This window comes from Phalacrocorax aristotelis, chromosome 6 (genome assembly GCF_949628215.1).
Source record: "Phalacrocorax aristotelis chromosome 6, bGulAri2.1, whole genome shotgun sequence".
In the NCBI taxonomy this organism is placed as follows: domain Eukaryota; kingdom Metazoa; phylum Chordata; class Aves; order Suliformes; family Phalacrocoracidae; genus Phalacrocorax; species Phalacrocorax aristotelis.
The window spans coordinates 10,795,106-10,819,084 of NC_134281.1; the positions used below are offsets into that span (position 1 = coordinate 10,795,106).

A 23,979-nucleotide genomic window follows, 5' to 3' on the forward strand; every position below is an offset into this window, starting at 1 on the left:
TGTTCTTTGTAGAAACATTAAGACGCACTTTGAGGAAGAAAATGGTATTCCATTACTTTTTTTGTGAAAAGGCTACAAAGTTTCACAAAGAAATACTGTGATCAAAAAAGCGATCACTTAAGGAAAGACCTTCTTTGACTAATATCTCATAAAAACCAGGATCAAACTGGTTCCCCATGACCTTCTTCCCAGAGGATTTTGAAGCTATCAGAAGGTGTTTGCTTATTCTTGACAGTGATGTTAAACTAATGGGGCCATCCTTCTCATTTCCACATCTTAGAGAAAAACAACAGCTTTGCCAGTCCATTGTAATTCCTTAAAAACCAAGGACTTTGATGTGGCTGCTCTAGCTCTCAGCTTCCTACATCCTTCTCAAAGAAACCACGTTACACGATGAAGCCTTCAAGAGTAAACGACAAACGTGTTTCCGGAGTTGAGTTCTCAGCAACGTTTGCACTGGAAACACCTTCACAGGCCCTGGTGACAGAGCACCGTTCACATGGCCACCCTCCGCCCTGGGAGCCCCGCGGGACGCCCTGCGAGGGGGCCAGCACCGCCTTCTGTGATAGGTTTGGCCGGGCTTTATTCACGTAGAGCCAGGGAGGCCCGCGGGCAGCCCGGCCACCGCCAGGAGATCAGCACCCCCCTCACCCTCTGAAGAGCCGTCAGCGATGGAACACGAACTGACGGACAAAGGCGCGGCTACACCCAGCTACGCCCGCCCGCCACGACTGAGCGATCGAGCCACGCCTCGTGCGCCGCCATTTTAAACGGTTCCCGCCCCGCCTCCTCCCCTGCGCCTCAGGGCGAGCTCTCAGCCCGCCCCTCCGTAGGTGCGGCCTCGTCCCCGGCCACCTTCGCTCAGGTGAGACCCGGCAGGGGCCTCGGCTCCCCGGGCTGAGCGGCCCTGGTTCTCCGTGGCGAGCGGTGGGGCTGCGGCGGAGCGGGTGGGCCGCGGCGGCAGGACCAGCCCCGGCGGCGGAGGGGCGGGAGCTGGCCCAGCGCTGGGGGACGTGGCCTTGCCGCTGTTGTGGCTCAGGGTGGCGGGTTTGCGGTGATGCTGGGTCTTGAGTCGTGGTGTCAAAACGTGTTATGATCAAATTTTTTACAAACGTGAAAAGCCCGATTTTAATTTTTTTCTTAATTCTGCAACTTGTGCGTAAATGCTGGCTGTGCTAGTTTTCACATAGGAACACCAGTAGTCTTGGTTATAGTTTATTAATGGTCTTTCAGCCCATTTCTTATGTTAACTTGTATTTTGAGAAAATATATGGCAGTGTTACAAACCCAGCTTTAAATATTCAATATGTGGAATTCATTTGTCTAGAAGATACTAAAACCCTTCATCTATGATGAACTGCTTTCTCTGGTGTGTCCCAGCCTACCATAAATCAGCACTGGCTTTGGGCCCATGATGGTGAGTTATATGTATTAATGGTCTTGGGTCTAAACCCATGTTCCCGGCCAAAAGTAGTGTATTTGTGACATTTTTCAGTGTAAATTAATAGTAGGTGCAAATTGACATTATTTTGCTTCACGCTTTTGATTTTAGAATAGAAAATATTAAATAAACACAGCTTTTTCAACATTAGCATGTTGATCAGAAAAATGTACTCATACCTTTGAGTCAAGGGGCTAAGCATGACTACAAAGGCTTTTAGGACCCTGTGAGTCTGTCTGTCCCTGTTTGTGTTGGGGTTAGAACAGTGCTTAGTATTAAGTAATTTAAAGAATCCTGAATGTCTGTTTGCATTTACTGTTTGTGGAATGCTCTTTTGCTTGTAATTTACCAGCAACCAATTATTTGACTCATGAGGCTAAATAAACACAAAATATTATTGAAATATTTGAATATGTAGCATTCTAGTCTGGAGGAAAGATGTCCTATGATGGGGATGTTTTTGCAGGGCTCTAAGCGGTTTAAGTGCATGAAAGGATTTAGAGGGCTTTTTGGACTGCTACGGTTTTTTTTTGGTGTGGGGAACATTGTGAAACTAATGATCAAAGTCAGTGCACAAATCAAGACCTCACAAGGTAAATCTTGATGGGAATCTATTTTTCCAAAGATAAATATCTTTCATTGTCATTTAGCTTGATAAACTACGTTCTTGGTGGTTTGTCATTGACTGACACTTTAAGCCTGTATTTCCAGTTGGACAGATGTACTAAAGTACATGGTTCAGGGCAATAAAGGAAATGTTTGATCTGAGGCTGAAAAATGAGAGAACTGCTACTTTATGGCATTCTATAAAGATATAATAAAATATCTATTTATTTGACAAATATGAGAAAAATTGAGGATTTATATTTCAAGATGCTGTTAATTTTTCTAAAGTAGTCCCTCTGGATTTTAAGTACTCTTGATTTTTAGAATTTCTGGAGAGGCTAGGAAGAGAGAAGATGAAAAGGGGAAAAACATTGCAACTATCAATTTTCCAGACCGTTCTCTTTTGTTTTTAAGCATAGGTTACTATAACTAAAGACAATGATACGTGGTGCATAATGAAAGCACATTCTTAATATTATTTCAGTAACTACATGACAAATACGTCATTCACTTCATGTTTTTAGTAGCTACCAACCTTAATAGCAAAGGTAACTTCCAGTCTTCATTTGTAGTAAGTTAATGGAATTTGGGAAGTTACAAGTAAGCAACATATGAGCAAAAATGTATTGCCGTGTCACTTAGATTTCACTGAAATTTCACAGATGTGTTTACAGTAATCAGCTTTCTAATATGAATGAGTTGCCCTAATACAAATGCTTACAGATTTTGAGTCTAGTTTACCCTTCACTAAAGTTAGGAAGAGCCATCTTGCTATGAATTTGATAGTTACAAGGGTCGTCAGTTCTGAGTCTGTATAAAATATGTTCTGCAAATTAGTAAATAGCATAGCTTGCCTATTTGTATGTCTTTTTTAAAAAAAAAAAGATCTGCACTTGTGACAAATTTTAGGAGTGAAATTGTTAGAGTGAACTTTCACAATTTGAAGTCTTCTAGTGATAGTATGAGATTTTTAGTTCTTCAATAAGTGTTCATCATCCCACAGTTTTTTGCATTTCTCTTTACTGCCACATACTTGTTATCTCTTAATGTATTTCTCTACCCTTTCTGTAATCCATTATGAAAGTCTTTAATTATTTGAGCATCTTTTCTTAAGTATATCATTTGAATGAGAACTTTTCAGTTCAGACATGTGCTTCCTCCACTTAAATTTAAGAATTAATTAGTAGCAGTAGTTTTTTGTGTGATATAAGTGTGTGTCTTCATGGTGTTTTGCCAGTGCACATATGTCCTTTGTGTGCTCAGAGCCAAATGAGAACTTTTTCCATACAATACAGTGTGGAGATAAATTAGTGATGTCAAGCCAAAGCTAAGAAGCACTGCTGAGAGGCAGAGTGTATTAGCACAGTATTGAATCCATATTAATATATTAGTATGGCTTCCACTCACCTTGCACTGTATACAGAGCTATTTGCATCTTCCTTCAAAGCCCTGTGTGATGCGCCATCAGTGGACTGGCTCTAGGGAAAGCCAGGTACATTTGAGAAAACAGCAAAGAAAACAAAGTGTTACTTTCTGTGTCTTGCATGTTAATCTGACTACAGCAGTGTCTGCAAATGCTGTAGCTGTCCACCTTGCTAAGTAGCTTTAGCCTTTCCATCCTGAAAGTTGGTATGGTAATGAAGGTGAAATTTGGCTTCTACATACTATGCACTAAACATTTGTTCTAAAATATATAGTATGATTATAGTCAGCAGAAGGCTTCAGACTAGAATATTAGTAGTAATCTCTGACAGAGATGAGTTATTCTTATCAATCTCAGAATTTATACTTTTCCTACAGTGACTCTTATATCAGGATCCTTCACATTTATTTAGTCTTAATATTTTTCCCTGAGATGTAATAAGGCATAATAGAACTGTAAAATACATGAGGGTTGTGTTAGGTGCATGATGCTTGGCAGATCTGGAACTGATTTTTTAAAGCAAAAGTGAGTGAAATGGCATTGCTGCAAGGAAAAAGTGGTGTCTTCCTTCACACCTCCTTCACTTAATAATAAAAAAAACCCTGTGGGATGGTGAAATCCTTAGTCCTAGAAGGGCAAGTGCCTTGCTGTGTGAGTAACAGTTACACACTCATTGTAAATATGTACTGTAGGAGAGTATGACTTCTGTCTTTCACTACTGATCCTTCACATTTAGCTCTGGCAAAGTGAATCAAAATAGTAGGTCACTCTGAGATTAGTTCCGCGGTGCTATTACTTCTCACTAAGATGCGAGTCATGCAATTTTGAGTAGTTCTGGCCTGTTTAAAGCCTCTAGATAATAGCAGACAAAAAAGTAAATCAACAGTGATTCTGAAAGCAATTGTTTTGTATGTAAAGGGAATATATATAGAGAAGGAAGAAATAATACAATGGCTTTAGAAGTGTGTTTTTAAAAGGTATTTCTAAAATATCTAGTTCATAATTTAGAATAGTTCAATATAGCTATTAATGTAGTCATTCTTAACAAAACAGTTATGCCAACTGAACAAGTGGGAAATTTGTATAGAAAATTATCTAAAATGCAGATGAATGCAACTGGTGTGTTAGATGTGTAGTGACAGTAGTAAAGTAATACGAACAGAATACTAATTACAGTTTTGATAGCCTTGTTACAAATGCTATGGTTTCTAAACTTTGTTTTCCTTATAATCAGAAAGTTTAAAATGAACTAATGTTTCAGGCAACAGCATGGAATAAATTTCTAACATCTGATTTTTTTTTCAATTTTAATTTACAGACAATTTAAAAATATAATTATCTTAGTCAGCAACAATTATTTTGTGGTTAAACATTAACAGATTTCATCACATTTTCCTAAATGCATGATGATATTCTTTTTAAAATAGAATGTTACTGTAATGGTTTGTATGTACATTGTTCATGAACTTATCCATATTGACACTGAATTTCTAGTTCATTCAGTCATATCTTTTTTTATAACAGTTTTCAGTTTTTGTTAGTTTCTGATTGTAAGAACTAAACTGTTCTTTATGAGAAGCTATAGTTATATTCTCCTGGTCAGCATATTGTTCTTATCTATTAAGAAAATGGTTTCAGGCACAAAAAAAAAATCCAGTAATTAAAAATAATTTAGTTCTTTAACTGGTCTGTGCCTGAACTGAAGCAATGAACATGAACAAAGCATATCAAACAAATGAGAGGCAGAGTCTTGTGAAAGGATTTTTCTGTGAGTTGATGAGCTCTTTCAGTTTCCACAGCGAAGGTGCATGTTGTCTCTATTGACTGGTTCTACCTGGAGAATTTGGAGATTGCAGCTACTTCTTATGTTCAGGGTCTTCTCTGTTGTCTGAGCGTGTGACCAGAGTATCAGGTTCACTTTCTGGTGACTTCAGGTGAAATTGCAGATGCTCAGCATGATCAGAGAGGGATGTGGGAGGTTTCCAGTATCAGTCCCTTCACTTTCTACTGTTCTGATTCTCCAACTCCAGACAAGTCTTAATTCACAATGACTTTAGCAGCCCTCAAATAACTGAAGTGCTTCATTCGAGTCTTAAACTAATCATCCTCAAAGATTGCTGAATGTGAAAGAAGATAATTTGTCTTGGAAGTCTCTGTCAGATATCTCTAGATGGAGTGGTTTCTGTTGCAGCTGTTCCATATGTTTTTCTTTTTCTATGTGAAATGTTAAGCTCCTCTTTAATGGAGCCTAATATTTTCCAGTGGGCACTTGATAACAAAGAAAAATAAAAAAAATGTGTATTAAAGATGATTTTCAAGCACTTTTAAAGCATGACAAAGCCTTCATTGTTAAAAATAAGGGCTGATATAAAATTACTAGTTTTACTTGGAATATAAGGAGAGGCAGCCCTGAATACTAGATACATGAAGAGAATGTTTTCCAAGACAGCATCAGTATTAATACTTTTTGATCTTAATTCTTTTGTGGTGGCATTCTGATGCAGTTGATATATGTTCTGTACTTATGAAAAGTATTTAATAATAGTATTCTTATCTTTTAAAATATAGTTAGTGTTTCATTACAGGGTTTTTTATGTCAAATGCTATATAAAGTTTTTTTGTTTGCTTGTTTTTTCAGTGTGAGTGTCTTTACTGACTGAGAATCTGAAATTATTTTTTTCCTGTGAAAGCTGGAAAATGTTCAAAAATCAGTATCAGGTAAAATAGAAATAGTTTTGTTTTTTACCCTCTTTCATTTCACCTCTGAGAGAACTCAATCAAAATGCCTTATTCTGGGGGCAGAAAGTCCAGATACAGAAATGTTTTGGAATGTTTCATTGTTCAGTATTTTTATAGAAATGTTATTAAATAGTGGGTAGTTGCTGATGTGGTCAGGTGTAGAATGGACACCAACATGGTGTCACCAATGGATTTTTGTCTGGTGTGCCTTCACTTGTGGGCCAGGGAAGGCACTCCATCTGCTCCCACCCCGTCATGGAAGCAGGCCCAATTCTTAAGGTATAGTCAGAAAAGCAGGGTTGGTTTATTCTCTTGATCCAGCACAGGGTTGTGACAACACCAGTCACATAACTCACAAACCTTATTATCCCTTTTACGGATTCCTAGCCTGCCTTTGTACCACGCTTTGCCTCCCTTTCTCTGCACCAGTCCCCTCCTGAGACAGCAGCCCACCCCTAATTAGTTTTTCCTCACTGGTCCCAGATGTGCTACATCTGTATGCAAAATTGATTTCTCATGCTGGTAACTAGGCTATCTCAGCTTTATATGGTATTTCCAATACCATTGCCTAGGTGCTGTTGGCCTTGCAGGATTGTGCTCCACAAAAGATGCCCCATGCTCCCCTCCAATTGATTGTGGATTTTGATAGTTTCTTGCTTAACTCCCCCTTGGCCATCCTCCACAGTACTAAGTAACTTTTGTCAGCTTCTCCCATCAGCGTCTGTTCAACATTTTCTCAGGTTCTCTGTGTCCTGTTCAGTTAGTTTAACGTCAAATCAGGGCCTACTCAAGGGCTGTGGTATTAACAAACTGTGTTTGTAAATATGGGAGAAAAAGCTACTTGCTTGTTAAGATTTGCTACAAGCACATACAGTTGGTGGTTAAGAATCTTCTTACCTTTCTGAGAGCTTGACCCTGTAGTTCAAGTATGTCAGATAACTTTCAAATTGATAGTATGCCATATTTTGAAATAGTTTTATCCGCTTTAAATTTAAAAAATATTTTACAAGTGCAGTTTATGGAATGCCATTTTGAATCTCCTTAGAAGTTAGTAAGCCTAGTCACTGAGGTTAGCCATGTGACTGGAAGCTGCCAGGTGTGGGTGGGCAAAGGAAAATACCTGATTCTTATATGGTGCAGCATTGATGTTCTCTGAAAGCATGATTTGAAGAGCATTTATTTTGCTGACAAGACTGCTTGCCCCTCTTTCTCCTTCTGACTTGCATACAATTGTTTGGGCAGCTGAGCATAAAGAGAATTGGGGAGTGCAGGGAAGTAGAATGAGAAGGGAGCGGCAGAGTTGTAATGATTGATTAGGTCAACCGTGTTGCTGAAAAAATGCTAATCACGTAGGCTGAGTACATCAGATGTCACAAAAAATGTGACATCAAATGGGAAAAATATTGAAGCAAAAAATTCCTTCAGCAGAGGTGATAAAGTCTACCTCCCAAGGGCCTAGGGTTAGATTCTTTAATGTCTAATAGGGCACGTACTCTGTATAAGAAGCCTTCACCTGGCAGGGGCATTCATAATCTTTTTCCAGTGTGTATTCTCTGATGTCTCATGAAGGCTGAAGCATGAGTACAGCCCTTACCTTTTTATAGTGATACTGGTAGGATCAGATCTACTACGAGGTCACGTAAGTCAGCCCAGAAAAGATAGTAAATTTTTGTGTTTCCCAGATTGTTTGGTCAAATCAGGCTGGAATTTGGTAACTAGTAGAAAAATTACTGGGAATTGTCTTTGACATACTCATGTATGTAGACAGAGCCAAAAATATTCACATACGCAGCTAGATTGTGTAAACTTAATTTCCGTAGGAAATCAGACAAAACATCCAATCTGCAACAGTTCTTATTTTTTTAGCAGTATGTTTTAAAACTCACTTCATTTGGTGAGTTGTAGAAATAAACAATATCCAAATATAAATTACTAATATCCTGCATGGTTTTAGAATTTTTACAATAATTTTGCTTTTTAGAGTATGACACAAGTAAAATAATTTAAAATATTCCATTATATTCCTTCAATTTTATGTTCGGAACCTCTAGTAAAGCCAAATATTGACTATATGACAGTATACATTGTCTATATATATATTGTCTGTATTGTATATATTGACTATATACAAGATATATTGACTATATTAAGTAGTCTAGAAGCTGCTATTAATATTCTGCTGTCTGACTGATCAGTAATACTGGCTGTGGTAACAGCCTGATGTGGGGAGGGCTTGTTCTTATGTACCCATCTTGGCTGTTGATGAATCAGTGCTGAATATTTGGTTGGATGATGTATCCTTAAACCATTTCATCATAGGGTGGCCCATTTGTTGAAATATTCAGTGCTCAAGGCAAGAACCCAGGAGCAAAATGGAAGATTTTTGGCAATCCATCAGCTATATGGAAAGTAAGTTTTTAAAGAAACTTATAAAACCTAGAGTATAAAACAGAAAAATGTGAATGAAACTTAAAATTAGAAGGTAATGAGGGCTTTGACCTGACAGTGGAGCTGTCACTTGCAGTTCTGTCATTATGACAGACTAAGTGACTACTTAAATTAGTTCTTTATGCCTGCTTGCAGACTAGGTTGGTAACAGTGTAATTTTATAGCTTAAATATTTAGAAAGTAATTCCACTATTCTGATAAGTCGTGGATAGAGTTGGGCCCATTGGATCATGAGTCCTGTTTGTCAGCATTGTTTGTTCATAAAACATGCAAGTAAAGAACATATTTCTATGGATTATATTATTACCATCATATTTGAATTATTGTCATACTTGCTGTGCTGTCTGCCGTTTGTAATTTTAAAAAAATAGCTTTGCTTGTGAGTAACACGGCTGGTTGTAAGGAGAATAATTCTATCAGGGTGCTTATGTTCATTGCTCCTTTTTGTAGGAATATGATAAAGAAGTAAAAGGCTTTGTTTTTGTACTTGAAGGAAGCAGTCAAATAAACAAAATGCAGCTACCAAAGGAAACTAGACAAACTTGTAAGTATCAAAGAATTAAATGTCCATGATGTTCTGATTATTAAATCAATGTTATATTGGAATGTAAAACTTGTATTATTCTCCCTTACTTTGGGCATAATTCAGCATTAGCAAAGTGGTTTTTTACTAGCTTTTAAGCAGGTCAGTTACAAATAAGTAAAAGGTATAGAAATGCTGTATTAAAGTAAATGCTGTAGGGAGGATCCTTGTTAATACATGTTGTCCTTGTGCTGCGAGGTTCACTTCTGTACCTGATTCTGCTACAGACTGATGTCTGGCAAATAACTTCTGACTTCATTCAGCACTTACAAAAGTCAATTCTATTGACATTACAGAATGTGAAATAGGTTCCTGTCACCTTTATCATTTGACTTTTTAAAGTATTTTTACTTTTATGTATCAAATCAGCACTAGCAGTACAAGGAAGTTTTACCCAAATTTCAGCTGCGTTTATGTAATCAGTCTTTCATGGGTAGTATGGAGTGTTTTCCCAGGTTGTCTATTACTTGCACCAGAATAAACCAGAATCAAAGCAGTCTATGTTTCTCGGGGCATACAGTAATCATCATAATTTATGCCTTAAACTCCACTGCAGGGTATTGTACCTTATAAGGCTTGTGGTAATGAGTTGAGTTGGTTTAGAATTAAGTGCTTGCTTTTGAAGAAAAATTGAGGTGGTGATTTTAGTCAAATGAAACAAGCATCTTCTACTATACTTCTCATGCAGGGTATGTAATTACAAACTAGTTTTTTCAAACAAACAGAAAAATAAGAAATTGTATAGTCTGGTCATGCACGAAGGCCTTGAAGATTAATCTGCTTTTTATAGAAGAAATCTGCTATTCTATTCATTGTAATAAATATTAGTCTGATGTATCTTTCTGAGAAATCCAACTTTAATTTTTTTCATTGCCAATGTTACAATAAACTATTACAGCCTAAAATGAGGACTGAGAGTTAGTGTTGTAGACTCACTGCAAAGAATAGTTTGGTTTTAAATTTACTTTAGCTAGTGCTGCAATACTACAGTTAACTTTCCATCTGTTACCATTATGTCTTCCTCTGTCTCTCTTCCTCTTTTGAGGTGTATGTACCTCAAGTTCAAGTATTTCATTTGTCAAGTATACAGTCTTCCAGTTGTACTGTAATCTTTGAATACTCTTCCAGCATAAACGACATTATATATACAAATATAATTTGAAATTTCAAAAGTGTCATTTGACCCACGAAAGAAGGAAGTTCTGAACTGGCATTCTTTAGAAGAGGAGCTAGTGTTGCTGTGAGTCTTGTTAAGTCAGTGAAGAGTAGTCTGTACCCTCCCTGATGGAATAACTAAGAAAACACATACAGTTCAATTCAGACAGCTTTGTACTACCTGTTTTCTCTTGATAGGGAGCTACCTGAATCCCGAAAGACTTCATGCGTTCATCTCCTCAGTTAAACTCCTTTGCTATTATTCTGAAAATTAGAAGCTTCCGCTGAGCATTATTGTCATGATCTGGATTGCATTTTCACCCAAGCGCTTTTTGAAGTTAAGGTGTACATTGTCACATATGTGAGCGCAAGTTTCATATGACTGTAAGATAATCTTAATAGGAAAGTATTACTTTATTTTATAAGTCCTGTGGGATATTTGGTGTCTACATGCTCTTGGAACACAATGTAGAACTCTTAAGTAAAAAAAAGTTTCCTTTTATTTTCATGAGAGTTCCACCAAAGCCACAGATGGGACTCTTAAAACAACACTTTTATTGCAGTTAGAATTGGTTTTCTTAGTGTTCATATGTTGTGTGAACCTTGGGAAATAGTGTTGCAGGAGCATAGCTGTATGGTACAAAATTGAAATGCTTGATGGTGAAATGTGCATCTGCACGCACACAGCACATGTATTTCTTTTTCCTCTTTCTAGTGGGACTGATCCAGCCATTTCTGACACTTCAGATTTTTGTGCCAGTGGGACAAGACTTCTCAACTGAGTTACTGTAAGATGCATAAAATTTCCTTGAATACTTAATGTAAAGTGAATGCATGACTGCAGTCATTAATTGTGGTGGCAGATTTCGCATTAAATCATGGTGACTTATCAAGTCAATAAGAAGTAATTAAGTTAATAAGATCATTATTTCTTGGATGTTTTAAATACTGAAATTCTTTTGAAGACAGAACAAAATCTAAAAATCATGAATGAAGATGGTGAAAAAACTGAAGAAATAAGACATGGATTTATCAAATGTGAAAATACTGGCTCATGAGGGTCTCCTGAAAAATTCATAAGAGGTTTATAAATAACTGTTCCAGGGCCCTTTGGTTCAGGGCAAAAAAGTAGTACATATTCTAATAAATGGGGGAGGAAGAAACCCAAACAAACAAATGGTAAAATGCTAGAACAACAAATGGGGTTCTTGATTGGAATAATTATGTCTACAGCCTAAGGAAAGAGAGGTACAGTTGAAACAGGTTTTTTCATTGTTTCGATGTGGAATGATTTAATAGAGTTTTAAACTTAGGCAATTGTCAGACTTTGGACAACATTTTCCCCCCTAATGGCACCAGCTGTTTATAATCAGCACAACCCACTCAGCTTTGTAGCCAGTAAAACACCTAAGATTTGGATTAACAAAAGAAATATTATGCCACTAGAAACCCTGCAAGAAAAGATGGGTTGAATGATATGCAATTAAACTGAGTAAAGTCAATGCAGAATTTTTTTGTCTTTCTGCAACTTTGCATTGATCTGTACCTATAGGCGTCATCTTTTCTTGATTGTCTGGAGTAAGGAGGAACAACTCTTATAGGTTTAAGTCAAAGAGGACAAAATGAGGTGCTGAGAAAATATCATTCCAGCTATACTGTAGTAGAGAAACAGTGTTCATTATAATGTGAATAATCTATTTAAAACAGCACACCATCCTAATTTCATTATTTTGCTGGCTAATTCTGTTACCTGCTGTGCCATCACATAAGTAGAGTCATCTTGGAATACTTTGTTATTTTAACGCAGAATATGCTAGTGTGAATTGAGTCATATTTATTAAAATTCCTCAGTGGATTTATGACAATACATGCAGTTATTTTAGTCTCGGTGGTTTGTGAGTTAGTGGGCATTTATAACCTACTTCCTGTTGGTAACATGCATTCCACTGTGGCATGCTTATTCTGACATGATTTTAGAATGTGAACATTGAGAAATTACTCGGAGGATAATAAATTAACTTATTTAGTGCAAACCTTCACCAGAGAATATTTTTGATTTTCCATGGGGCATGGAGATTTGAGAGAGAACAGTGGGTTCAAAATAGTTGTTTTAAAGACAGCTTTGACTCTGCATCTATGTCTTGGTGCAGAAAATAATAACATTTTATTAAGTTGAAGAGAGAAACTGTTGGCAGGAAAGTGGGTAGTTGTTGAACAGACCAGAAATCTGCAGGTTTTCAAGCAACTTCCCTTCCTCTTTAATTTCTCTTCCTATCACAGCCTTCATACATTTTCTGTTATGTTTTCCTTTCAAGGTAGTTATTTTTATTTCTAATTTTGAATAATTTTTTTTGCTTAGATTTTAAGGTATCTGTAACTTAAGTGTACACAACTCTAAAGCCACCCTTTTTCCTGTGACATGAAGAGCTTCTTTGTATGTCAAATCACACTGAACTTCCTGAGTGTAGTTCTGGTTATGCATTCTGCTCCTATGGTTTTTAATTGCCACATTACTTCTAAAAGCATGTGACAAAAGGGACAAAACAAACAGGATATGACATGTCGTAAACAAAACCAAGTGCATAGATTTGCTCCTCATAAGCATTCTGTAGATAGTTGGCAGACAGTTAGTGACAGGTATGGGAATTCAGATTTTCTATAGTGTCATGATGAGGTGGGTTCCTCTGGGTACTTGCCACCCATCTATCTCTCTTTACAGCAACCTCTTCTCCACTTTTCTTCTACTAATTTTATTTTTTCATCACTTGCTTTTTTTGATAAGGGAGCTCTAATTTTCTACTGCTTCTTCTACCTTTCTTTGCCCTTTCTCTTTCCAGCTCGTATCTAGACTTTCAAGTTTTCTCATCTTTTTCTTGCTACTTCCTGTTCCCACCATTACTATGTCCCTCTTATATCTATATATAATTACTCCTATAGTGTATACCTCTACAAATGTACATACATGTATTTTGCATTTGCTGTGTATATATAGTTGATGTAAACATATATCACTATATTTACTATACTTAAATAGTTACAACTGGTATTTTCACTTTCTTTTTCTCTTTTCGTCAACTTTCCTGATTCTAAATTAGTATTATCAGAGAGCTTGATACAAATCCTGATTCCTTCTGGTTTCCTTATGTGCAATGATTTCAGTGTCTGTAGTAATCTCATTTAGTATGTTTTGATAGACTTCTAACAAAAGAACAGTTGTTTAAGTCAGTGTCTGTTTCATTACTTCATTACTTATGTTAAAATCAAATGATTGTTATTCTGATAATTACATAAGTTCATCAATGCCTTCAGAGTAACTGGAGCTACTTAAAGGTATATATGCCCAAAAAGTAAAATCTCGTTTGTTCCCCACTTAGTGCAACTGTATGCACAATTTAATAAAAGGTCTTTAAAAATAAATGTAATACTAAGTTTTGTATTAGAAATCAACTGTAACTTATTGATGTACCTGTAAACTCCTTCAAGACTTGCAAAATAGACAGTGTATTTTATCCTAGCAGGCTCATGATAACCCAGTAAATAATGAAGACAGGTCCTTCTTGCTTCATGTAACTGCCATTCAGTTCTTTCCACTTCAGATGTTTTGATAGGAATCTCTTGCTTGTTTGTGGAGAGAATATTGATTGTGCTGGTGCTTTGTGGAGTTTAATGTTAGAAGATGGTCTCTTACATAATCTGACTACTTACTACAGAATCTTTGAGTAGCTTCAAGTGGAAATTAATAGCATACAAAGCCATCAAAATAACTTTGTGCAAAAAAACACTTTGGCAAGTTTTGTAATAGCTGCACATGATGCTTTATGATAAATTTCTTCCCCTCCATTCTGCATAGAGATGGAAATATGAATTTAGTTTGAGCTTTATCCTCTTTTGCATTCTGTTCAGTGATTGATCTGATCAGCAAACAGGAATTTCAAGGCCATCCATCACTGCTGACATCAGCTGAGCTAAACCTAACTTGCTGCTATCAACTAGTCATGCAGGATTCCTATCATAACTACTGTTTTAGCTGTTTTGCCTTTTCTTTGGAAAAAATTTAAGTAGAATTTCAGATACTTTAAGTGGCATGATTAGATGAGTGTTACCACATTAACAATCAATGTATTGATCTGCCTAAAAAAAGTGTCAAATAGATTGTAGATGAAAAATGTGGTGAGGCATAATAAAATCACAACTAAGCTAGAGAGCATGTAATTTATGCAGCCTTTTTGAAGCAAATAATAGCAAAGCTGTTAGTAATGCTGGATATAGCTGTCAGTTGTGAATGTAGTAGCCAGTTGTTAAATATTCAGTATTATGGATTTTGCTAACTTTCTGAAAAAGCAATAGTAGTTCAATGTTTGAAAAAATATTTGTGTGTAAAAGAAAACAGCATCTGGCTTGTGTTGGCATTCTTGGATCTAATTCCTGATACATGGACATGTGCAGGTGCTATCACTTCTATTTGGTATTTTGTCAAGCACAAGAACATTCTTAAAATACTGTCATTGTCAACCCTTGTTTTTGATATGTTTATTTTTGATGTTAGGTATCACACGAAATGAGTACATCATGTTTTACAGCAAATAAGTAGAGCTGCTGATGTGAGCAAATAGACCTTCAAATTGTACCATAGCCTCCAAAAAAAGTAGAGTGGTCTGAGGTATGAATAAGGATCAGAAGCTCTATTTCTGGTTATGTACTGAACTATTATGTAGCCTTGTATGAGTCCCTGTAAGTTGCTCAGCCTTTTTTTCCCCCCAGTTCTCTCATACAAGTTATGAGAGTAATATTAATTCATTTATTTTGGAAGTATGTTAGAGTGTTAACTAACTCATTGTTATATGATACTTTAAAATATACAAAGTGATAAAAGTGGGAATGATAGTAAATTTTAACATCTGGTGGTTGATCATGTACATTTTCATTGATATGCAGGCTAGTGAGTGCTGATAGGATAATACTTCAAATACTAAATCTGTACTATCACTAAATAGAGGCTAGTTTAGGGAGATAATGTTTTTGATGAAAAAGACGTTTCCCAGGTTTGCATTCGGGCATCCAGACAGGACAGAAGATAGTTACACGTTAGTTTGAACACATTTTCCTGTTAGGTGATCCACAAGGTTGGTGGCAGAACCGGATATGGTACTTACCAATCCATGCTCTTAAGTTATGTCATCTGTCTCAATGATGGCCAGCTTCATGGTGCTTCAAATTACTTGTTTAAATCTTTTGATGGTAAACAGTTATAAATCACATGTGGCATACTTTGTAAAGTTGGAGGTTTGAGATTTCTGTGACATGAAAACCTGCACAGCAGTAATACACACTGTTAGTGACAGCTGCTTTTCCATCAGTCCTGCTTCCATAGCCGAGAACTTGGTGCCCGATATTAACGTGCCATGAGACTCTGTTGTTGCCACTTCCTAGAATTACTCCCTGCTTTACGGACCATCTTGCTACCGTGAACGTGCTGAGGATTGCAGCATGGTTGCTCATTTACTTTAAGAGTAACTATGTCTCTTTATTTTTCATAATATTTCAGTGGTTTTTAAGGCTCAGCTGGCAAAGTGCTTATGAACAGGTTTGCTCAGTTAGTATCCCACAGTTGATAGTTAGATTAGCTTTGCTTGCCATGAACCTTCACCAGCTCCAGAAGGCATCAGCACTTGTTATATTCTGAGGAGAGCATGCAATATTTTAGAAGCATTTATATTAATAAGGAATTATTTTTCTGGTAAAGAGACTAATCTTACAATATGTACTGTAGTCGATTATTTTGTCAGAGATGGGCAGCTTTATAACCTTATTTATGTTTCAGTTAAAAATAATTATTGCAGGAAAACAGGGTGAAAGGCTGATACCTGCTGTCAAAAAACATATGTACTAGTAAGTTTCATTTTAACTTTCAACAAATCATTTCATATTTTATGTCCTATAGTGTGAAATATAAATACTCTGCTTTTTCAGCAAGTTCTTTGCAGTACTTGTGGCAGGTAGTTCACTTGAGTTCATGTTATTTCAGGATTTGTACATCTTTCCTTGTACTTCATAGCCATTTCATTTGAAACAGTGACAGAGAACATTTTTAATTTAGTATATCCAATTATGAAACCGGAGATAATTAAATGATCACATCTGCGCAAATAGTTCAGTAGATATCCAAATGTTTTCTCTGTCCTATTGTCACTTTGCAAGATTTTGTCATCTATTTCTGATCCTGTTATTAGAGAAGAAATGGAATTAGGAGTGAGTACAAACATCACCCAAAACTTAGATTATCTTCTCTGTCATAAGTAAGTTATCTGTTTGCATTCTTTGCAAATCTATCATCAATTAAGACTTATGTTTAATTTTCCAGTTTACTGTTGGGTAGAAATAAAGTATTACTGTATTTTAAGAGCTAAGAAAAAAAACTTTGAAGCCCAAATCTAATATTTCTTTGCGCTTGTTATAAATGTAAGCTTTGGTAGGAATAGTTTGGATACAGAACTGTTATGATGGAATGGAAGATCCTGTCCAGTTGCTAATAAAAATACCCTAAGTAGAGATCAATTCCCATTATAGTACTGCTTCATTCTGGGTAGCAACTTGGGGAAAAAAGTAAGAATGAAATTTGCCAGTGGTATCAGAATAAAAACTGTCCAGCTGGTACATAAATGTATAAAATTTATTCCACTTTTGCAAGACAGTCCAAAGTCTCCTCACCTGAACTCACCTGAAGGTTTTTGATACTTATTCTTCAGGACTATTGGAATAAATGCTGGGTATCTTTGTTTTAATCAAATTAGTTACTTGGTTTCATATCTGATGTGATTTCATTAGTCAGTGGAATTATTCCCACAGTTATTTTCTCCCACTGTTTGTAGTTTTTAAGATATTTTTTTTTTTCCCTTCTGTTTTTCTGACAGCCATGTGCTGACAGGAAAAATGTAAGGAAGGACTGTAACCATCACAAATCAGATCATAGTTGAGGTTGGGAAGGACACAGCTAGAGCAGCTTGCCCAGGACTCTGTCCAGTTGGGTTTTGAATCTCTGCAAGGGTGGATACGGTAGTGTCTCTAGGCAACCTGTTCCACTGCTCAATCACACTTGCAATAATTTTTTTAATGTTTAAACAAAATCTCTTGTATTTCAACTTGTGCACATCGCCTCTTATCCATTCTTTAGATACTTCTGAGGAGAGTCTGGCTCTGTCTTTACTACTTCCCATAGGATATTTATGCATATTAGTGAGATCCCTCCCTTTAACCTTCTCAAGGCTAAACAGTCCTGGCTCCCTCAACCTCTCAAGTCAGATGCTGTAGGCTCTTAATCATCTTCATTATCCTGTGCTGGACTCGCACCAGTATGCCCATGTCTCATGTCACGGAGCTGAGCACTGGACCCAGTACTCTGGCTGTGGTCTTACCAGGGCTGACTAGAGGGGAAGAATCACCTCCCTGGACCTGGCAATGCTCTTCCTAATGCAGCCCAGGATGCTCTTGGCCTTCTTTGCTGCAAAGGTGCTTTGCTGGCTCATGATCAGCTTGTCCGCCAGGTCCCTTTGGGCATTTTGTACAGAGCTGCTTTCCAGCCAGTCAGCCCTCAGACTGTACCGGCGCATGGGTACTTACAGTCTATAATTTAAAGTTATGACTTTGTATTTTAAATCTAGTTTGGTTTTGGTTTTTTGCTTGTTGAAATTCATTCGAATGAAGGCAGATGCTTGCTTTTTGTTCACATGTATTTTTTGCTAGGGAGAAGAATTTCAGAAAGCTTGGGAATAATCAAACACAGTTGGTAGGTATTAGCTTTTGAAAATTTGGCATTTTCCTGATTCTCTTTGGAACGATATTGCATAATTAGCATGGCCTGAAACCACAGTTGTAGCTTATTTTCACTGAGCAGTGATGGTTTTGATCATACATAAATCTTAGTGGGTTTATAACAGAGATGCTCTTGATTTATTAAAAAAGCGGGAACTCCGTGGAGTTTCAAAAGATGGAGCATACCTGATAAGGTTTAAGAAGTTTGCTGTCAAAGTTTAGCTAGTTATGTATAGAGGAATCTGCAAGGGGGAAAGGGCTTAAAATGTCCACATTCCTAAAGTAGTTGTACTTGTTGATAAGAAATTTTATTGCAAGGCTTGTGAACAGTGCAATAGAATATAGATTGTTATACCATACTTCTTTTTTCAGACAATTGTTTCTGTAAATAATAGTTTATTACTTTCAAATTTTAATAACCATAACATACTAGCTAATAACATGCAGAGCTAATTTATTCATAGATACCGTAATAGCTTGAATTTATGTGAATTACATGCTATCATAATAGGTCATCATTTTAGCTTTGCTGACAGAGATAGGATAAATTATTCATGTTAATCTGAAGACGCAGTGTGTTTTCTCTCAGATACAGAACAATAAAAATGTGAATCTTGGTTAGCTTTACGAAACTTAGACAAACGTTTTAAAACTAGAATCAGGACATAGATGCTAATTTGATTATGTACTTCTGACAGTATTTGAGTGTTTTAAATGGAGGCTCAAGGTAAACTTTATTGAATAGATTTAGCTGGAGAGATTATTTGGAAATCTGATGTTTAGTAGCATGAGGCTTGCTCCTTGCATTTTTTTGTGAAGCAGGAGTGAAATATAGAAAAGTTCTTAAGTGTTAGGGCATGTTAAATTCCATAACTTACAAAGGAGATTAACTAATATTTGAAAGTAAACATGTTTTTAACTCTTCCAGTCATCACTCTCACTAGAGTACCAACACAGCATGGGTGGTAATTTAGGAAACAGATATCCCAATAAAGATATTCCGTGAACAGGGCGTCCTGCTTCCGGACACAAAAAAGGATTAATGCATTTATAATAGAACTGATAACAAAATACGCAGTCCTAGTTTAAAATTGTTGCTAGTTATGTTAGCCACTTGACAGAAAGATGGGTACTCTCTTCCCCCTAGTCAGGATAAATCTGCTACCTTTATTCTGCAAATATTTAATTTCTCATATTTCATGACTTCCATTGCTTCTGCAGCTGTAAAACCATTCAAAGTCTTCTCATCAATAACTTCATTGCTTGTTCAGTTAATCACTATAAAACATCAGGCACTGCAAAAGACTCTTTCCATTGTTGATCTTCTATTCCTGAGCTTGCACACACCCATATTTTACTTTCTGCTTATTGAAGGAGTCTTTTTTTTCTTGGCCCTGGCACTTCTTCAGAAATATATACTTGTTCTTTTTCCTCCACAATTATCAAGATCACTAACCACTACCTAAAAATGTTTGTTCCCTGAGTGTCCCTTAACAGTTTAACTACCAGTTCATCCTCCCCAATACATCTTTAGACCATCTAGACTTTCATGGAAGTTTTTTCTCTGCCCTTCTTGCGTCCATATATGTGAGTATCACTTGAGGGGTAGCAGTAAGTAGATCTTTCTTTTCCAGCAGTGTTTCAGTATTTCAGTGCATATGCTCTGGGTGCACAGTGTGAGTCAGTTGTTCTCCTGAAAGGTATCAGTCAAGGACTTTGTGGTTTGTAGTGTTGGTTGAACAGATACAGATGCATACCAAATGTTCTTTTATCTCAGGAACTGAATATGTGCTCCACCCAGAACTTCTGATATTGAAACTCTTTTCCTTCAATGGCTATAGACTGTTTAATGTCTTTTCCAGAAGGTTCTTTTGTTGGATTCCCACTCCCTCCAGGTATTTTGTAGCTGTAAACAAGGATATTCTCAAGAGGGTAATTTCTTGTTTGTTCAGTTATTGAAGGGGAGAAGTCAGAATAAGTTTCTCATATTTTTGTAAGAAAAAACCTTCTGTTAAAAACTATAGGTTCAAAATTTGTCAATGGACACATTTTACCAAGGTGAGAAAGAAATGAGGATGGTGGGGCTGAATAAGCATCTGGAAACACTGAGGAAATTGCTCGCACCTGGAGATCCAGATGGCTAAAAAGTTGAATGTTGTCATTTTCAGTTATATTGATGATAATCTCTTTATAGCATCTTTTGCGAAAGTTTAAATTAAAAAAATAAAATCCATCACATCCTGCTACAGTTAAAACAGAAGACTAGCATGGTATCTAATTCTGACTCTTAGAATCTGAATAGCCTACAAAGGTTGTGAACTGCTTGAAGGAGACGAGAAGTTTTGATTTGTCAGCAATGCAGGTAGAGGAGAGATCATGCTTCTCTGCTACTATGAGGCCTGTCTTTTCAAACTCCAATGGCAAAGCCAACCATGAGATTTCTGCCAGGTTAATGCTTCAGTAAGGTACAGTAAAAAAAAAAAAAGTAAGTAGGTTAATTAGAATATATGTTAGTTATAATTACATTGAGGGTTTAAGGAGACTATCAATGTGGTATGAAAATCTACTTGAAGTCAACCCTTCAGAGTATCCTTTTGGTTGATTGGAAGCAGAGATAGTTAGTTTACCTTAATGTGACTGTTCACATCTAAGTAAATCTCATTCTTTAATTTGTGCACCTTAATTGTAGACACTTGCATTTGCATAGTGACCTTAGTCTAGAGGTATTAATCTTCAACCCTTTAAGGAAAGAAAGTGAAGTAATGGTGGAGCCACCCCTTCTTTTTTGCAGTTCAAAAAGATAAGGAGACAAAGATTGTCTATAAAGAATACTGCTGGCATGGTTGTGATCTGACATACAGCAATAGTGATTGTATATAAGAACAGAGTGCGGTACACAGTGACTCCAGGGTTTCCACCCTTGTGCAGCAGATGTCTCCATACAGATATTTTCTTGCATGTGCAGTTACCATTTTAGAGACAACATTAAGACTTCAGTTTATTCAAAAAGAAAATTCAGAGATAATGCCTCAAAGGTTCATCTGTTTCGAGATTTATTCTTGACAAGAGGTGTGGCTACTTACATTTCATGTTGCTTTTCTGGAGATACTTGCATAAACATGATAGGATGTGCAGACATTGAAGAAAATGACATAATTTGACTGGATACCTACAGGCTGTCTTGTGCTCCTAGCTACCGAAGAGTAGAGCATGGCACTGTTACAGATGAGGAGTAAAGCAACTTACTTGAACAGGCAGCTGAATGCACATTGCAGTAAATACTCAATAATACAAATATACAGAGAGGCAGATTCTGCAAAAACTTTTAAATTTAAATTGGAAAGATGGGAACTGTTTTCATACCTTTATTCTTACCTTAACTGGGTATGATCCTTTTAAGGAGACACAATTTTCATGTAGTTGGTCAAAATTAGGATATATGTTTCCTTGTATTTTTTCCAATCAGGTCTTTTTTGGCAGACTTTCACCATGGGCTTGGTACAGTTGACAATCCTTTCCTAAATCTTGCCACTAGATATTTTAGATATTTTAAATTAATAGGTAAAACAATTTCACTTGCTATTCTGACCCCAAGATGCTTTCACTCTCATTACTTCAAAAAGGGACCAGAGTAAAACCAGAAATACGATTACTTATTGGAACACTGTATCAATCTGTTTGTTAAAGGGAGAGTGTGGAGGGAGTCTAATGGCATAGACTTGATGATAATTATTTTGTTACATTGTACAGGAAATTGAAGTATGAGGTTAGGAAATAGTTACCAGCTTTTTCACTGAAGCTTTTTCACTTCTGAATACTTAGTGACAAGTAAATTGAGGTCTGAGAAGAAGGAATGCTTAGTCACAGATTATGATAGTCCAAGTAACATACTTAATTTCTAACTACAGAAGAGATGGTTTGAGTCTGATGCTGGGCCAGATAACTTACAATGGACCTGAATTCAGGTTCTTGACTCAGCTATAAAAATAAATATTTGAAAAATGAATTTACAATTAATATTTGTCCATTGTGTGTCCTTAAGCTTGTGACTTCTTTTAAAACATCCCAAATCTGGATGAGGTCTGATTGTACTAATTAATGCTTTAAACCAGTATTTTCCAGCCTGCATCTTTCTGGTGATAGGATAAAGTCTTCCAGGTAGTATTCAGCAACAGTTTGTATCTATAGACAGGAGCCAAGGCAGGAGGAGTCAATGTGGGAACACAGAACAAGCATGAAAGCAGAGGAGGACTGCTGAACAGGTGATTAAGAATGGTAGGGGAAGTGGAGATCATCTGGCGGGGGTCACTTCTCTTTCCGTGTATCGGTCTCCTTTTGGCTGATCGCTTTGGGCCTGCGAATGGACAGGTTATCCTGCATTACCATTTACATAAAGACGATAAAAACAGAATGATGAACAAAAGTACATTTCTCAGGCTTGTTTCAGAAATATCATATTGCTTTCTCCTCAGACCAGAGCATACTCATCAGTCTGCCAAGCTCAGATTAGATACAATTTGTACAGTGAAGTCAACGGCTGTCACAAAAAGGAATATTTCCTTCATCAGATGTTGTAGCCTCTGAGGCTGGTGCTGCAGGATTTGTGTTGCAGTTGTAGTGTCTGCAAATGAACAGCTAGTGTAATTTTCTTTTGTAAGTGCAGTTACAGGCAGTCTTAACTTAGTGTAGCACAATACCTTTAGCTTAGTAGGCTGATGAAACGGTGTCCAGTCTGTACAGTTTTCCTTTTTTTAACTAGTCACTTCAGTCCAAGATCAAGAACATTCCCTTTCAAAATGCCCTAAAAGTAATTATTTTAACCAGTATCACTTTATCTTTGTTTAAATATGTATCTTGGATTTGTTGGAAATGATGGAGAGATGCTTTGTTTTGTTAAGTTTTAAGTTGCTAGGTAGTGAGTATTTTAACCGATCATATGATATGATTTTAAATAATGGAGTAAATCTTATCGTGATGATAGATGATGTCCTGGTGATAGTACTGAATAAATTACTGTCTTCTAGGACTTTAGAGATAAGAAAATTAGTAATTATGTATATTTTGGTTGGTGGATCAATTTAAGTAACATGGAATAAACAGAATCCTGTTTGTTTGATAGGGTTGTTAGTCAGGATTTTCATATGCCAAATAAAGTAAATGCATGATCCATTGTGAACAAGAAAACTTAGATTTGTATTTTTAAAGGGTGTAATTCTTAGTAATTGGAATGAATGGTTTAAATGTGAGAAATATGGCTGTACTTAAGAGAGCTGTTACATATAGCAGGTGTAAACATAACCTTTTCCTTCTCTTTGTGTATACGAAAGGACAGATTGTCTCAGAATAGATAAATTCATGGAAAGAATAACAGCCAATGAACTAAAAAGAGCCAACAGAATTAGATGCAGGCATAAATAACTGCATTATAAGGGTAATCTGTTTAGATTCTTGAAAAGTAGGTACTAAACTTTCCGCGTATTAATACTCATTAGAGTACTTTGTACTGAACAAATTAAAAACTATTTTCCAGAATTACGTTTTTTCTAAATGCTTTGGCACAGGTAGCCATGGTTCAGAGGAACATACCACCGTGCGTTAAAATAGAATTTACTCAATACTTGAAATGAGCTCATCTTTCTTTTATTTTCAAAACGAAGGATATCAAAATATTGATAGAAGTTTCTAGAATATATGTTATGAATATTAATGACCACTTCCAGAATGATTTTTGAAACATGTGAAGTTCTAAGAATAATGAAACTTTCACAGCAAATT

The 23,979-nt window shown here is 36.4% G+C and overlaps 1 protein-coding gene across 2 annotated transcripts in view; it reads left to right on the forward strand.

The window, feature by feature from the left end:
* Nucleotides 1-785: 785 nt before the first annotated feature.
* CFAP20DC (CFAP20 domain containing) overlaps nucleotides 786-23,979 on the forward strand; it is an 86,315-nt gene continuing 63,121 nt past the window's right edge. Inside the window, exons 1-5 of one of the 2 annotated variants that reach the window (XM_075095831.1) lie at nucleotides 786-865; nucleotides 6,109-6,188; nucleotides 8,529-8,618; nucleotides 9,108-9,201; nucleotides 11,111-11,183. In XM_075095831.1, coding sequence (XP_074951932.1) covers nucleotides 6,168-6,188; nucleotides 8,529-8,618; nucleotides 9,108-9,201; nucleotides 11,111-11,183 — 278 coding nt within the window. In that variant the 5' untranslated portion in view covers nucleotides 786-865; nucleotides 6,109-6,167. Of the gene's footprint in view, nucleotides 866-1,326; nucleotides 1,418-6,108; nucleotides 6,189-8,528; nucleotides 8,619-9,107; nucleotides 9,202-11,110; nucleotides 11,184-23,979 lie in introns of those variants that run through there. The other variant, XM_075095833.1, reaches the window with a different exon arrangement.